General features: G+C 37.7%; 1 protein-coding gene across 1 annotated transcript in view; it reads right to left on the minus strand.

Annotated features, from left to right (window-relative positions):
* Nucleotides 1–9,652, minus strand: part of LOC122408266 (uncharacterized) — a 45,571-nt gene extending 35,919 nt beyond the window's left edge. The window contains exon 1 of the mRNA XM_043414955.1: nucleotides 8,835–9,652. Coding sequence (XP_043270890.1) covers nucleotides 8,835–9,401 — 567 coding nt within the window. The 5' untranslated portion in view covers nucleotides 9,402–9,652. The remainder of the gene's footprint in view (nucleotides 1–8,834) is intronic.
* Between the last annotated feature and the right edge of the window lie 5,894 nt (nucleotides 9,653–15,546).

The following is a 15,546-nucleotide window of genomic DNA, read 5'->3' on the forward strand; positions in this document are numbered from 1 at the left end:
TATTGAATAATGATCCTGCATTATTCATGACGAAGAGAAGGAAGTATAAAAATAAAAATGACGTCAGGAGGCCTCATCCGCAGAAATGACGAGTAAAAATTCTAGACCAGATTTTTGTGCCGCGTTTATATAAACACACGCACCAACGGACAACTCCGGGGTATAATATCTGATATCGCGTTTACGCGCCCAATAATTCACAATCGCGTGACGAGATAACGAAGAAACGTGTTTGCTCGCTTACATTCGCTCCTATATACATACGATACGAGAAACTTTCTTAAATAAAACCATTCACGATGAGCGAAATCATCGGAAGAATAAGTTGTCCATCACCAAACTCGCATTCCAATTTCGATCGACGCGTGACATTTATCGAAAGAATCAACATCGTTTTCCCGATGCCTCGCGGTGCTGGATCAACATCGCCGATCGCCGCTCGTTTCAACTCCAAGACATACGAACTATATATGTAAGTATAACCAGCATTCATCTCGGAACTTGAATTCTTACAGATTAATGAAGTCAGTAGTAGGACAAACTCAGGGGGCATGCAATGCTTGATGGCGAGAACGTTGCAAAGATTCAAGATAAAGCTGCCGCCGCGTTTGTTTCGCTGATATCATGTAATTAATCAAGATTATGAACGAGTTCCCTCTAGCCCTCGATTCTTGGATATACGATGCGTTGACGCGAAAAAGGACTACTGACGAATTGAGGCGTTAGCACGTACATTAGTAACGCGCGAGTTATCGTTACTGCGAGGGACTTGATTATTCTTGCCAAAGGATAAATGATGATAAGATATAAGGAGATCTAATTATTCCAATAACAAAATGATACAGCAGGCTGGAATTGTCCAAGGCAAATTTTCAATCGTGGCACAAATCCAAGTCGAAGCGCAATATACTCGTTACCGGTAGCGGCTTTTACTCACCAATTTCGCATAAATCGGAAGCTACATATATGGGAATGTGGGGCAACGTAAGCACTTCCAAAAGTGAAGAAAAAAATAATTTTCAACATTTTTTTTTTTTCAACTCAGATTCTGGTTCCATAACCACTTCTACAAGTTTTTATGTGTTATTGCTCAATTAATTTGGGATAATAAACGAAAAACTTGGAAAATGTAAAATTTATAATTTTACGAAATGGTTATTTTATTTGTATTAATTACAAAAATCGCATCGGTAACTGACGTCATCATCGTCGACACCTGCACACGGATGTGAGCCCACTTCCGACATGATATGCAGCAGATCCAATCTTCGATCGATTGCAAATAAACCTCCTCGAAAAAAATGCACGAAACGTCTGACAACGAAAATTTAGCGGGCTTCTTCGGTTTTCTCGATTTTGTTGATTTCTTTTATTGTAAAAGAAAATTTCGTGTGCCACCGGTGAGTTATTTTTTTTTTTTTTTCATTAATTTTTGTACGAGATAGTCAAGAAAGAAATGGGATAAAGATAGTTTTCTGTGAAAGAAAGATGTTTAGAGTTGAGAGCTAAGTTTCTGATGAGGGAAGGAAAAATGTGTCTAATGGCAAAAAATTTGTAATTTTTAATCGAAAGTGAGATTCGATCGGGGCTGCGTTCTCCTCCTTGCAGTGCTTGGTTTCTCATTTTCTTTCAATATTTTCCAGGTGATGTGATGCAGTGATTTCGTAAAATTTTGAACAGTGCGGATGATGTTCATTTTTAAAATTAATTTTCAAATCAACTACGTACATGAAAAGGTACAATTCATATTTTGAGACGGGTGATTACTATGTGAGTTGCGTTTTGCCAAATGGAGGTAAGCGCGAACATTCACAATTTTAATAACTTCCTCTTTCCAAAATTTCATTATAAAAAAAAGGGGCAAAGTGGGCATAAAAATTTTTCCTCGCAACGAAGTGCCCACTTTGCCCCGTTTTCATTTTTTTTTTTCAAAAATTCAAATTTCTTCCAATTTGATTGTACATGTGTGAAAATTAGTTTAAATTGTCATTTGAGCATTTTTTTTTCTCGGAGCAGGTGCCCACTCTGCCCCATAATTTTTTTTTTAAGGATATGGAAAATAAGCATGGGGATTCAGTTTTTGGACACAACAGTAGACGAAAGACCATATGTAAACCGATACATGTAGCTTAAGGAGTTTCGGTACAAAAGTCAAAATATTAAGAAATTGATCAAATTTGGTGATAATGTTCTTCAACATCAAGTGCGAAAACACAATTTTTTTCAAAATTTTCTTCTACTTAGTTATCGAGTAATTACGCATTAAAGCAGATTTCTTATGCCCGGAATGTATACCTATATATATGGAAACGCTATGCTTATACACGTCAACTTTAGTGATCAATTACTCGATAACTGTGTAGAAGAAAAATCTTAAAAAATTTGTATTGTCAAATTTGGCACTAAAGAATATGTTCACCAAATTTTATAAAATTCTAAACTTTTTGAAATTTTTTATGTTTTTAGCATGGTTTAGCATGGCAACATTGTATCGCCTGTACCGAAACTCCTTAAACGCTTAGGGTGCCCACTTTGCCCCACATTCCCTTATAGTTATGCTGTATGTATTAGACGCGATTGGACGCTTGTTCTCGAAAGATCAGCCGTATCAAAGAAAACGGCGGCTACATCCGAAAGTGATATCCGCCAAGCGTTGTGCGCGCGCAAACACGGCGAGCGGCTACTAATGAAATTCCTCAACTATCACCACGATCCGCTCCGAGTCTTGCTTTGCTCGAGCGCATACGCCGTTAATATATGTATCTGTAAAAGCTGTTTCGTAAAAAATTTCTAGGAATTTGAATGTTTTTTTTTTTCCTTCCCGCCGAACGCACTCTATTCCATAAGGATCGTGCTACGAATAACTTTCGCGCGACCACTCGCGAAAAAAAGACCGCGCGCGAACCAACTGCATGCATCGCGGTGGAGGGACTTGTCCTATAACGCGAACTTGATAGTTGTACGGGAATTTGCGATGTCAGCGATGCACGCCAATATAAAAAAATCATTGGGCATCGGTCATGCGCATTTCCATTGGAAAATTCACCAGTTACGGTGCGTTCCCCCGTGCGTTGCGCCAAATCCAAGCGCGTCGGATCCGAATTTCGAAAGACATGGCAGCGAAATGTTACACAACCTACTTGCGATACCTATTTCTACCTACTCCTTTCTACCTACTTACCGCTCCCAATCCCAAAAAATACCGCATTATTATACTGAAAATGAGTAATCAATTCTCACAGCTCCGATGTACTTCCAACGAATGTTTTAAACTCGAATCATATTTCACGATATCGATTTCCTTGCTTTATGCGTGGCCGGGTTATTACGAGTTTCCATTCTAGTCCACGTAACAAGTAACCCAATTGTGAGTTTATCAAAATTCCTAGTTGACCCATCACCCTCATTATCCCGTCGCAGCCGCCGCCGCCGCCGCCGCCGCGTATACATATACTTATACATACATCTTGGGTAGCCCGATGCCTGATTACCCGGCGTATATATATTCAAGATAAATCAAGTTTTAAAGATTTGAAAAACTCAGCTATACGCATCGCGCACGCTCCCCCATTGATGGATTAAACCTCAAATCAAAGATTTTCCCGTAGGCGTTATAAGTGCGCAACTCGTTGCTGGGAATGTCAGCAGGCTAATAATTTAAAAAGATGGCGAGAATGAGTCATGAAAACGACACAAAATTTTTGTTACCTCATATACGATTAATGAGCAAGTTATGCGCTATAGGCTATAAACGTATACGTTTATTCATTTATTTATTTATTTATTTTTTTTTATTTTTCCATCAAAAGTATTGCGACAATTTGTATTTCTACATATAGACCCATGAAATGCTCAAAGATTCCGTTTGAGCAAACATTTCTTTGATGCTCCACGATGCCTATGAACAAATTTTCATTTTGTATGCAACGACTCGTGATGTTTTTATAGTAATGAGGAAATAACGTACCAATTCAATCAACACACACGTCACCGCGAATTGTTTCATTCACGCGCAGGCTCGGGTCAGCCTAGTAGACGACGGAGCTGTCAATCACACGATCCCAACTACGCACACTATAGCAGATGATAGACAATGATCGTGCGACGCATATATACTTTGCGTTAACGGACTCGAGGATTAATTTAATAGCATCCCGAATCGTGCTGGATCGCGCGAATAATCAGTATTTGCTCTAGGAGCTCGGAATCCTCGTGAAAGCATATAGGCTTCATTGAAAATCCTTTTATTGAGAAGCAATATTCGTGTATTGCTCCTATGAAAACAACAGACATTATCTTATTTGCGGTGGGCATATCATTTAATAGAGTAATAGTAAAAATTAATAGAGGTAGGCATATAATATTGAAAATAATTTGAGCGAACGAGCGAGTAGAAATGCTCAAAATATAAGAGATGAGGTAAAACGATGAAACTTTTTTCGGAGCATTTTTCCGGAGCATCCTTTTTTTATTTTAAAATTTTTAATTTGCACATTGATATAGGGCAATAAAGAGAGTAGGGCAAAGTGAAACAGGCGGGCAAAGCGGAACACTCCCCCGAAAATTAAAAACATTTTTTTCTCCATTGGAAATCTGCAAAATTTCGTTATTCAGATGAAAACATGCTTCAAAAACTCAAAATTGGAGGAAAAAAAAATTCCGCTTTGCCCTGCTCTCCCCTACTTTTTCGCGTATTATACCACGATTGAAATCTTATTTATAGGTGAGACCGGGGCAAAAGGAGATACCTAAGGAAATATTTAACTTTTCAGAAGTTTGGGAAGCTCTGTCTATTTTTTACTCCCAAAAACTAAGAAATGTACTGAAATTTTGGTCAATTTTCAAAAAAAAAAAAAAAAAATTCCGAGGCAAAACGGGATACCCCTCAAAGACTCATGAAATTTTTTTTTTACTATGATTTTAATTGAATGCACCTAGGGTGCATTTTGCACCCGTAACCGAGTGCTTCCGACTTACCACTGTAAGTCTAACGTACGTCGAACGCGCCCTCATTAATTCAATTAAAAATGAATAATATGAATAATAACGAAGATTGCAAATGTTTATTGCACTCCGCCAAAATTGTGCGGAGTGGACACATGATTCATGTGCAGGTGTAACCACACATGATGGTTCGCAACATATATCTGCGAGGCAGTAATCGCAGATATACAAATACTTTTTGTATATTTAAGATATTTTGAAAAAATGTTACATCTTCTTTTCGGACAAGTATGAAAATTGAAAAAAAAGACAAAAAATTTTTCTCATTTTTCGGGTATCCTGTTTTGCCCCGGTCTCCCTTCCATATATTGTTATGCCAGTAATACTGGGATTGCACTTACATCCTTTCTATATCAGCGATAAGAATTAGTTTAGGAAAGCGTTTTCACGCTTTTGTATCTGGTCAGCAAAAGTGGTCACCACGTGAGAGATCGACCATTGCGCGTTACTCGCCCAGAATGATACATATTTGTGCTAAGGTATAGATATTTTAAACTCTGCTTGATAAGATCTATGATCTCGGGAGACACGTAGGATGACAAGAGTCCAAGTTCTCAGAACGAGAAAAACTTGTGAATGTTTTATGGAGTAATTAAGAAATAATAATAAATTTAATTTTTTTAAATCTTAAAAACAATCGAGTGAATTTTTATTTTTGAAAAAAACAAAAAAAAAACGCGTGACATAACAATATATAGATAGTATGCCGGTATCGCACGTGGACGAAGCGAAAGAGGGGCGGCGGAGGAGCGATGCGACTCGAGAACGTGTTGGCGTGTAAAGAAAACGTCTGACGGTATTCGCGCGAGTGTTTATATCTTAGGGAACATCTCATTTCCTATAGGTGTCACGTATAATCATGAAAAGCACAGGGGGAAGTAACCTTTCAACCGATATTGTAAAAAATGGAAATCTCACATCTGCTTTGCCTCTATACGACCAGCAGCATTTAGCTTTTATGAACGCGCACGTCCAGGAGGCCTTCTTCGAAGAGAATTTCAGAGACTCGCGTCGTCACGTCTTTGAATTAACATACTCGTCGCGCGATCGCTATATAACTTTCGCAATTGGCGAGAAACCCAATCTCCCCCTTGCGCTCACGCCTTATTCTTCGATACACCAACCTTTTATCTGCTTTCGATTGTTCAATAATTACAGAATTTTTCATCCCAGACGAGCATGATTTTTTTTGTGACTTTTGGCGAGTATTACTACAGTTAAATAAGCCAAGGTATACAACGACCAGCGGTATTAACTTCCATAACGGGACATGAAATGTGTATCAGCTTTGATAATATTGACAACAATCGCATCTTTGCATGTTCCGGCGTGTGTATCCTCCAAGATGAGTATCTCAAGGAGTATAGCAGCCTGTAAAACTTTTTAGACAATTTTTGAATAATTATTACGGAGACACGGAGAAAAAATTATAACGGCGACGGCGACGCGGGAAGCCGACATATACTCTGACTTCATAGCGGCTCTGAATGTCGATAATTCGCATAAATCGAGATCCTCTGTGCACGCGGATTCGAGCAGGACAGTTCTAGCATATGTTTCAAGTATTCGGTTTGGATCAAGTTTTGCAGGCACCTTCGACCTGACAAAAAATTGAATGTGCCTCTTGTCAAGGATCGCCGTCTAAAATCAATAACCGAAGCTAGAAGTCGTCATCGGGGTGTAGGTACATCATTTTCGTCAATATTTAATAATGTGCAATGTGCCTGCGCGCATAACTAGGCATATCTGAGAGATATTTCGAGTAAAAAAAAAAAAAGTAATATTCAATCGAATTAACATGTTTTAATGATAATAATAAAAGAATTGAACTGTTTGAAAAATTTTGCGAGTATAGGCTTTGTTACTCGCAGCTACCCCTTATTCTTGAAAAATTATATCAGAGGAAATAAATAACGGATGCTGGAATTCTTTTTGAATATACAGCATGCGGAGGATGTCTACTCGTTATGTGCATATCTAGTTTCGGTATCTCTCAATAATGTAAATCACACTTTTATCAATGAATAAAATATTTCGAACGTTTCAGAGAATTGTAGAGAGAGGCTAGAACTATTTTGAAATATGCATTAACGATCTTTCTGCGTATTGATTTATTGTTTTATTACAATTGAAATCGTTGCATCGTATGTTATAGAAAATTCCGAAATAGTATATAGATAAGAGTCTCTTACGCGAGCAGGATATCATAGTTTGAACCGCGTTTCGATTGCCATCCCCCGCTTGTTGAGCGACGAATTGGGTGGGGATAAAATGTTGGAATGACTAAAATTTCGAACAGCTAAAAACTCGAGTTTATAAACTTCGAATGATAATGTGGAGATGGATAGATTCGACTACAGCTTTGAATGCCGAAAATAAATAAAGCAGAAACTGCAAGGTTCGAAGCACGTTTACATCGAAAATAGAAAATGTAACAATCGCCCATAGGACGATGACTAAAATATTGATTTTTTGAAAATTCGACTATCACTCTTTCGATTCATAAATTACTACAACCAGCGATAATGTGAAAATTCACAATTTTGAAAATATAATAACGAAAGACCAAATATTAATGAGGTTGAAATACTGAAACACCAAAAAGTCGAACAATCAAAATAGCGAAACGTTGGAAACTCGATCGATCAAAATAAAGAAATGCATGCAGTGGAGCTCCAAATACACGCGTCTCACTCACTCACTTACTCAGACCGTTGATCTTCAATTTTAAACATCGCCATTTTGACTTTCGCCTTTTCGAGCTATCGCTATTCTGCATATCTAAGTTTTATAGGCTCGAAAAATTAACTTTCGATTTTTTACTACTCTATATTCTGATTTGTTTGTAAAACAATTACTCTCCATTTTGAATTCGAAAATATGAACTTTTGACATTCGGATGGTCTGTTAAAATTGCATTCGAAATGAAAACTATTGAAATATATATTTTCGGGTAAATACGAATTCAAAGAAGGAATTTTTGATTAAACACGCAATCTGCTGAATAGTCGATCGGGAATAAGAATTTCGAATTACTTATTTTTCTCCAAACTGATATCACAACTTTTAAAATTTTGGAAATATTGACCATTCTGTAATTCAGTTATTCGACATATTGAACCCCACCCGACGAATTGTGTCTCTTTCGAGGGAATAAAAGAACGCGATTTAAGCACTTGTCTGAAAATACTGGTCATGGGTCACGGAAAACCTTATCAATCCCGAAAGCGTCTCGCTGCGACATGGGTCGAGAAACTCGAACAAGATTTTTTTCGTAGAAGCTAAGGCGGGTCGCACGGTAGCTCGTGTGCACGTAATATTGTACACCCTGAGAATATATTTAATCGTCTTACGATTATTCGGATGTTGAGACTTGTAGAATAAATCGCTTTTCGCGACTGTGAGATTCAAAGAGAAATTTTAAAATAATTTCTAATTCTATATAATTATCCAAAAATTCGGCGAATCGGCCCGCGTTTTATAATGCTACGGGATCACCCTGTATACACGCGAGAATCGTATTATCCTATGCTGGTAAAATATCGCGCGTCGTGGCTGTGGGTGTATGGAGCACGAGTTAGCATCGAATAGCAATTCAACTCCCTCTCTTCTTCGAACCGCATTGCCAAGGTCACCATGGTTTGTGTGTAGCAGCAAAAGTTGCTCGATTGCGAGAGTGTCTCTAGCTATATTCTCCTCCGCATAGACCTCGGTAACCACATTGCACCGTTGTGCAAACTTATACGTGCGCGGCCAATTTTTATTAACTCATGCAATACGAACACCTTGGAAAGGTGAAAAGATATTATAATATCATACTTCCGACTCACCGTATTGTCATAATCGGCCTGCATCTCGGGAACGCGTTGTCGTCCGATCTTAGCAACATCCTCGTCCTTTTCGTTTTCTTCGTACTCCTCATTGTAGGTCTGTTCAACGCTCTTTATTCTGCTCCTCAAATTTTCATTCCAATTTAAATAAATTTGTTTCCTTTCACTTTCCTTCCGAGCTTTCCAGCTCTTTCGATCACCAATCGCATTAGAAATCTTTTTAGTATTTCTCATACCGTTCGCATCGACTCTCGTATCGTATAAACGCCATTTATTCGAGGAGGAATAACCAACTGATTTGCCTTGACGAAGAGTTTCCTTTTCACCCTTTGTGGTATTTATCGAATCAAATATGTTTCCGTAAGCGTCGCGTTTTAAATATTTTTCAATAACGGTATTTCGATAATCACGGCGAATTGTAGGTTTCGATGTAACCGAATCTCCAAGAGTCAGTCTCTTTATTATGTCATCAAAAGTTTTATAAGGTGGCTCGTTGTTGATTTTGTTATGATTCGCTGTATCCAAAGTTTTCTCTTTGTCGTCGAGATTCTTCTCAGACTCTTTCATATCTTTCTTCTTCTCAACCTCCTCGTTCTCCTCTTCCTCTTCCTCTTCCTCTTCCAATCCTCGTTCCTTCACTTTTCCATTCACGAACGCACCATTACCGTAATTAACTTCATCGTCCTCAACGTCGACATCAACATCATTATTATTATCATGGTCATCATCATCATCATCATCATCATCATCATCATCATCATCATCATCATCATCATCATCATCATCATCATCATCATCATCATCATCATCATCATCATCATCATCATCATCATCATCATCATCATCACCATCATCAACAACAACATCATCATCATCAAGATCTTCGGCACCATCCGCATCATTATCGTCGTCGTCGTCGTTGTCGTCGTCGTCGTTGTCGTCGTTGTCGTCGTCGTCGTCATCATTGTCATCATCGTCATCATCATCATCATCGTCATCATCATCATCATCATCGTCATCATCACCATCGTCAACATCATCATCATCATCATCATCATCATCATCATCGTCGTCGTCATCATCATCATCGTCATCATCATCATCGTCATCATCATCATCATCATCATCATCATCATCATCATCATCATCATCATCATCATCATCATCATCATCATCATCATCATCATCATCATCATCATCATCATCATCATCATCATCATCATCATCGTCGTCGTCACCATCATCATCATCATCATCATCATCATCATCATCATCATCATCATCATCATCATCACCAACATCATCATTTTTATAATTATCATCATCAGGATTGTCATGAACGATAGATCTAGTAACAGCGGCATCATCGAAATCATCATCGGCATTGGAATTATCGTAGTTGTCGTCGCGGTCGTTGTCTTTGCGATCTTTATGCCACTTCTTTCGTTTTGACCTATTGGTTATGGTGACATCTCCGTGATGAGCATAATGAAGGTTGTCAATCTGGTTCGCCTTTTTCGGCATTGGAACGTGATCGTACTCGTGACTGATCGCATCATTTTTAAATCTTTTGCTATCCCATATTACGTCTTTGTTCACTGTTGCAGAGCTTTCCACCGTAAAGCTCGTTGAATCGTTATGAGGTACTCTACCCCGAAGTTTCCTAATATGCTGAAGCAAATTTGACTTAATATTTTGATCGATTCGCGTGTCCTCTTCTATTCTTTGTACCAATGACGTCGATGAGCCGATAACCGCTGAAGAAACAACAGATTCACTCAACTCCTGACCTAATTTTCGTTGATTCGGTCGATTTTTATGCCGATATTTCCAATCGAACGGATTTGTTTCATTAACAGGGCGATAGCCCTGTCGTTCACCATCCATGTCCTCATTGAAACGCCATCTTTTCAATGATTCTTTGTCGTAAGCATTTTGTTGTTCTAACATATTTGAACGACCTCCCGAATCATAATTCGGGCTGATCCTCGAATAATAATTGTATCCGCTGTTGTTCAGTCTGTTCCTCTCATGACGATGATGATGATGACGATGATGATGATGATGATGATGATGATGATGATGACGATGATGATGATGATGATGATGATGATGATGATGATGATGATGATGGCGATGATGCATTCCCCCTTGAATTTTGACAGTTGCGGTGACCGCTTCATCACGATGTGATCGACGGCTCGTTTGGTCCTCCTCGTTGGCCCGGGAAATAGTTCCACCTCCGACGCGGTATTGGCGATGAACGCTGTGAGACCGTAACGCCGTTTGACAATGACGCTTCGAAGGAAAACGGGATTGCTCAACCCTGAAACCTCTTTGCCTCCACGAGCTACCAACGTTGTTGTTCGATCGATGATTTTGCATCCTACGCTCTACCTCGTAATCTTCGTTTTCCTCATTCTCCTTTCGGTGATCCGTCACAAATGCATCTTCGTATTCACTGTCGTCGTCTTCGTCGTCGTCATCGTCGTCGCCGTCGTATGGCCAGGTTGAACTTGGTCCCATTACCCTGGAACCCTCGTTACGTCGACCGGTCATGACCAAAGCGGAATCATGCTTGTGTCTTAGACGGTGTCGCGAATTTTTTTTTACTATCACCTCGTTTTGTTGATGATGGTAATGATGATGGTGGTGATGATGATGATAATGATGATGACGGCGATGTTTTCTCGAACCCTCAGCAATCTCTAACAATGATGGTATAATTAGCAGAACGATCAATACCGAACAACTGAATTTGACGTTACGACGGATCTTCATCTCGTACGCCACCAGCATCGACAATGCTGCTCTCCCTATAGGTTTTTGCCCGAATTTCAAATATCGATCGGATTACATTATATCAATCTCTTGGTCACAACGGCGTCGTGAATATAATTATTCATATTTCCTCATAATATCTTCAAGTTTTTCATTCAGAATAATGATTCTTTCACGATTGTCTCAACAAGTGGTGGAGAGTTCCCTCCATTGTTCGGTCCAATACCTCGGTAAATGAGAGGCGGCTTATTTGTTACACACATCCACTGCATTATTGCATTATATTATATTTTGCTCAAATTCATTAACTTAATCCTTGCCACTATATTGGTTAACACCACGTGGATTTCACAACTCAATATACAAGATTGCCGCAATTTTGTACATTCCTTGCAAAAGTATTTGCAGGCTCTTATAGAAAACTGATTTCCTATTTCAAGCTATACCGGACCGGGCGATCTATATGAGATTAGAGCTTGTTTGTTTTTTAACTTGTCATATAAGAGAGATGAACGTTTATTGGTATATAAGGAGATTTCACTATTTGTTTTTGCTTCGCCGTCGCCCCCCCCCCCCTCCCCCCATTCAAAGTTTCAGGAATAACTTGAATTTTAAAAAAAGGACAGCGTAGGAATGAAAAAAAGTAGCAACAATCGTGCGTGACCCGGCACTATCTTGGCTGATCGAGACGCTCGAGCGCGGCCAAAACTGATAGTAACGCGGACTGAATGTCGCGAGCGACTGAAGACTGAACCTTCCCCGAGTATCCAAGAAGAGAACGCGAAATTCATGGCGCATGCGCACATTTAAGGCGGATCTTCCCCCATCATCTCGCCACAAACTCGGTGACCGATGTCAGAAACTTTATGATGCATATCTGTCTATCTTTTCGCTCACCGCTTCATATCGAACAAAATCAAAAAATCACACAACATTTTTTTTTACGGTAAAGCATTACATCGGTTGAAATTTAGCAAACTACTTTGTTTGATTGATGTGACAATAGCTCTCACTGCACAGTCAAAATTAAACATGATTTGGAAAAAAAAGGAATAAAAGAAAAATATCATTCCACAAAGTTATAGTGGATCAAACTTTATGTCACGCAATCGTAATCTTCCCAAAACGTAATGTTTTCTTTTATATATATATGAGTAGATCCATTGGATTTCGCCCAATTTCTCGGAAGGGGTCTTTCGATTTTATAGTGAAAGTTATAGTGGATCAAACTTTATGTCACGCAATCGTAATCTTCCCAAAACGTAATGTTTTCTTTTATATATATATGAGTAGATCCATTGGATTTCGCCCAATTTCTCGGGAGGGGTCTTTCGATTTTGCTCAAACTTAGGTACTTTGAAGTACCTTAAAAACTATGTGCTCAAGGTTACGAGAACGAGCCTTATAAACATCAAAAAATGACCATTTTTTGCCTCTTTTTAAGATTATGGTTCACAAAAACTTTACGTTCAAGACAAATAATACTGGTTCCATTTCCTTTAGTATACCATCTAGATTATAAAAAAAACGTGGTTCAGTCTTCTAGATCATGAGGCCTTTCATTGTGATCAGGCTAAATGAATTAAAAATTTCCATAAAATGACCATTTTCAAATTGATGTAACAGGCTTCTTTCTAGCTGAATTGACTTCTAATACGGCTCATTTTTTTCGTTTTTTATACCTTCCAAGCGAGTCTTGCCGAAAATTTGGACTGCGTGAAGAAGCCTAGAGAGATATCATTCCAAAGTTGGTCTTTTTCGAAATTTTACGAAAAATCGTTAACTTTGACCGTGCACCACGGATTTCTATCAACTCCGATGTTCACAAAAATTTAGGTGAGAGTAGTTCTTTATATCTAGAACGACCCGCTTCGAGGAATTTTTTGGCCCGAACTTCCATCACTCTTTACAGCCTGCCGAAGATCACACAACTCCGAGTGCTTTGACATTGAAAAATGTATTATGCAGTGTTTCTAATTTTTTTTTTGCAGCTGTTTTACGAAGTTTTCAGTACAGTTGTTTAGAATCGAACATATATTTACCATATAAACAGCAGTACATTTTTTTAAAAATGGAATCATAATCATGTTCGTAATCCGATGTACTTGGCAACTTTTGTATTTATTTAAAAACGTTTTCTTTCTTGAATGAAAAGTCTTACAACCATTGTTTTCCATGATTTTACAGGTGACTGCTCAAAAAACATAAATGTACTTGTCTCTAGTTTTTTACAGCATTCCAACTGGTGAACATTTTTCAAGTAACAAACTTCAAGTAACATGGCTTCCTTCACGCACACCCAAACTGCGATAAAAACCTATTTCTCGTGAATTAATCTGACTTAATAATTATAATTAATTATACTACAAATAGAATTTTTTATACCTATTCTGAAAAAACCATTAAGAACTCCAGACTCTATATCATGTTGTGGAGCATTATTCAGGCATCGCGTATCCATTATGCTCATTTTAAGGTTTATAATTCGTTTTGCATTATTCGAAAATCATCAACGAAATTAAATTGAGTACCAAAATATTTCAGTATCGGCTGAGGGTGAACTACTATTTGGAAAATTTCTGCAATTTCAAGAACGGTAATAGCTTGTAAAACAACGTAAAAATAATCTGCCCACTACGGGTGATAGCTTAAAAATTTTTATAATATAATATCACGGTGTTTTTAAAACTTTTTCAGATTTGTAAAACATGACGTTTGTTTTTCGAAAAATTGTTTGTTCAGAAATGAGGGAGGTTCGGAACACTCTAAAACTTCGATGAGGATGTTTTTAAGACTCAATGTGAGCATGTAAAAAAAAATCAAAGAAATCCGAAAGGGTCAGGGTCACGGGTTTACACACTTGGACTAGAATACCTCATATATTTTAAGAATGTTTTTGGTTTTTCGTCCTGAGAAGTTCCACCAATTTAACCAATTTTGATTTATAAAATAAAATTAAAAAAAAAACCTAAAATTCTAACTTTTACACTGTTCATAGCCCTTCAAGTGGTATTACACCTTCATCCTTGCACCGTTATTGTTTGCCATACAAAGAATGAGGAGATATTAACGTACCTTTTAATATTTCATATAAGCTCAATTCAAACTGTATTATACACGATTGAAAAATGATTAAGTTTCACATGATGAAAAAAAAAAACACTATTAAACCAAGTCCAAAAATGAAATTGATGAAAATTGAAAGCTGCTTCAACACAATTGAAAAAAGTTTTTTTGAATGAGCTGAAAATATATTTTTCTTTAAAAATGATATTTTTAAATACGAAAATTCATATCGAAAGGCTTTGTATATCATATGATTCTATTTTTCAAAAAATGTACTGCTGTTTGTATGCTGGTAAATATGTATTCGATTCAATACGACTGTACTGAAAATTTCGTAAAACAGCCGCAAAAAAAAAAATTAGAAACACTTCATCATACATTTTTCATCATCAAAGCACTCGGAGTTGTGTGATCTTCGGCAGGCTGTAAAGAGTGATGGAAGTTCGGGCCAAAAAATTCCTCGAAACGGGTCGTTCTAGATATAAAGAACTACTCTCACATAAATTTTTATGAACTTCGGAGTTGATATAGAAATCCGTGGTGCAACGTCAAAGTTAGCGATTTTTCGTAAAATTTCGAAAAAGACCAACTTTGGAATGATATCTCTCTAGGCTTCTTCACGCAGTCCAAATTTTCGGCATGACTCGCTTGGAAGGTATAAAAAACGAAAAAAATGAGCCGTATTAGAAGTCAATTCAGCTAGAAAGAAGCCTGTTACATCAATTTGAAAATGGTCATTTTATGGAAATTTTTAATTCATTTAACCTGATCACAATGAAAGGCCTCATGATCTAGAAGACTGAACCACGTTTTTTTTATAATCTAGATGGTATACTAAAGGAAATGGAACCAGTATTATTTGTCT

The sequence above is a fragment of the Venturia canescens genome, chromosome 3 (assembly GCF_019457755.1).
Source record: "Venturia canescens isolate UGA chromosome 3, ASM1945775v1, whole genome shotgun sequence".
Classification (NCBI taxonomy): Eukaryota; Metazoa; Arthropoda; class Insecta; order Hymenoptera; family Ichneumonidae; genus Venturia; species Venturia canescens.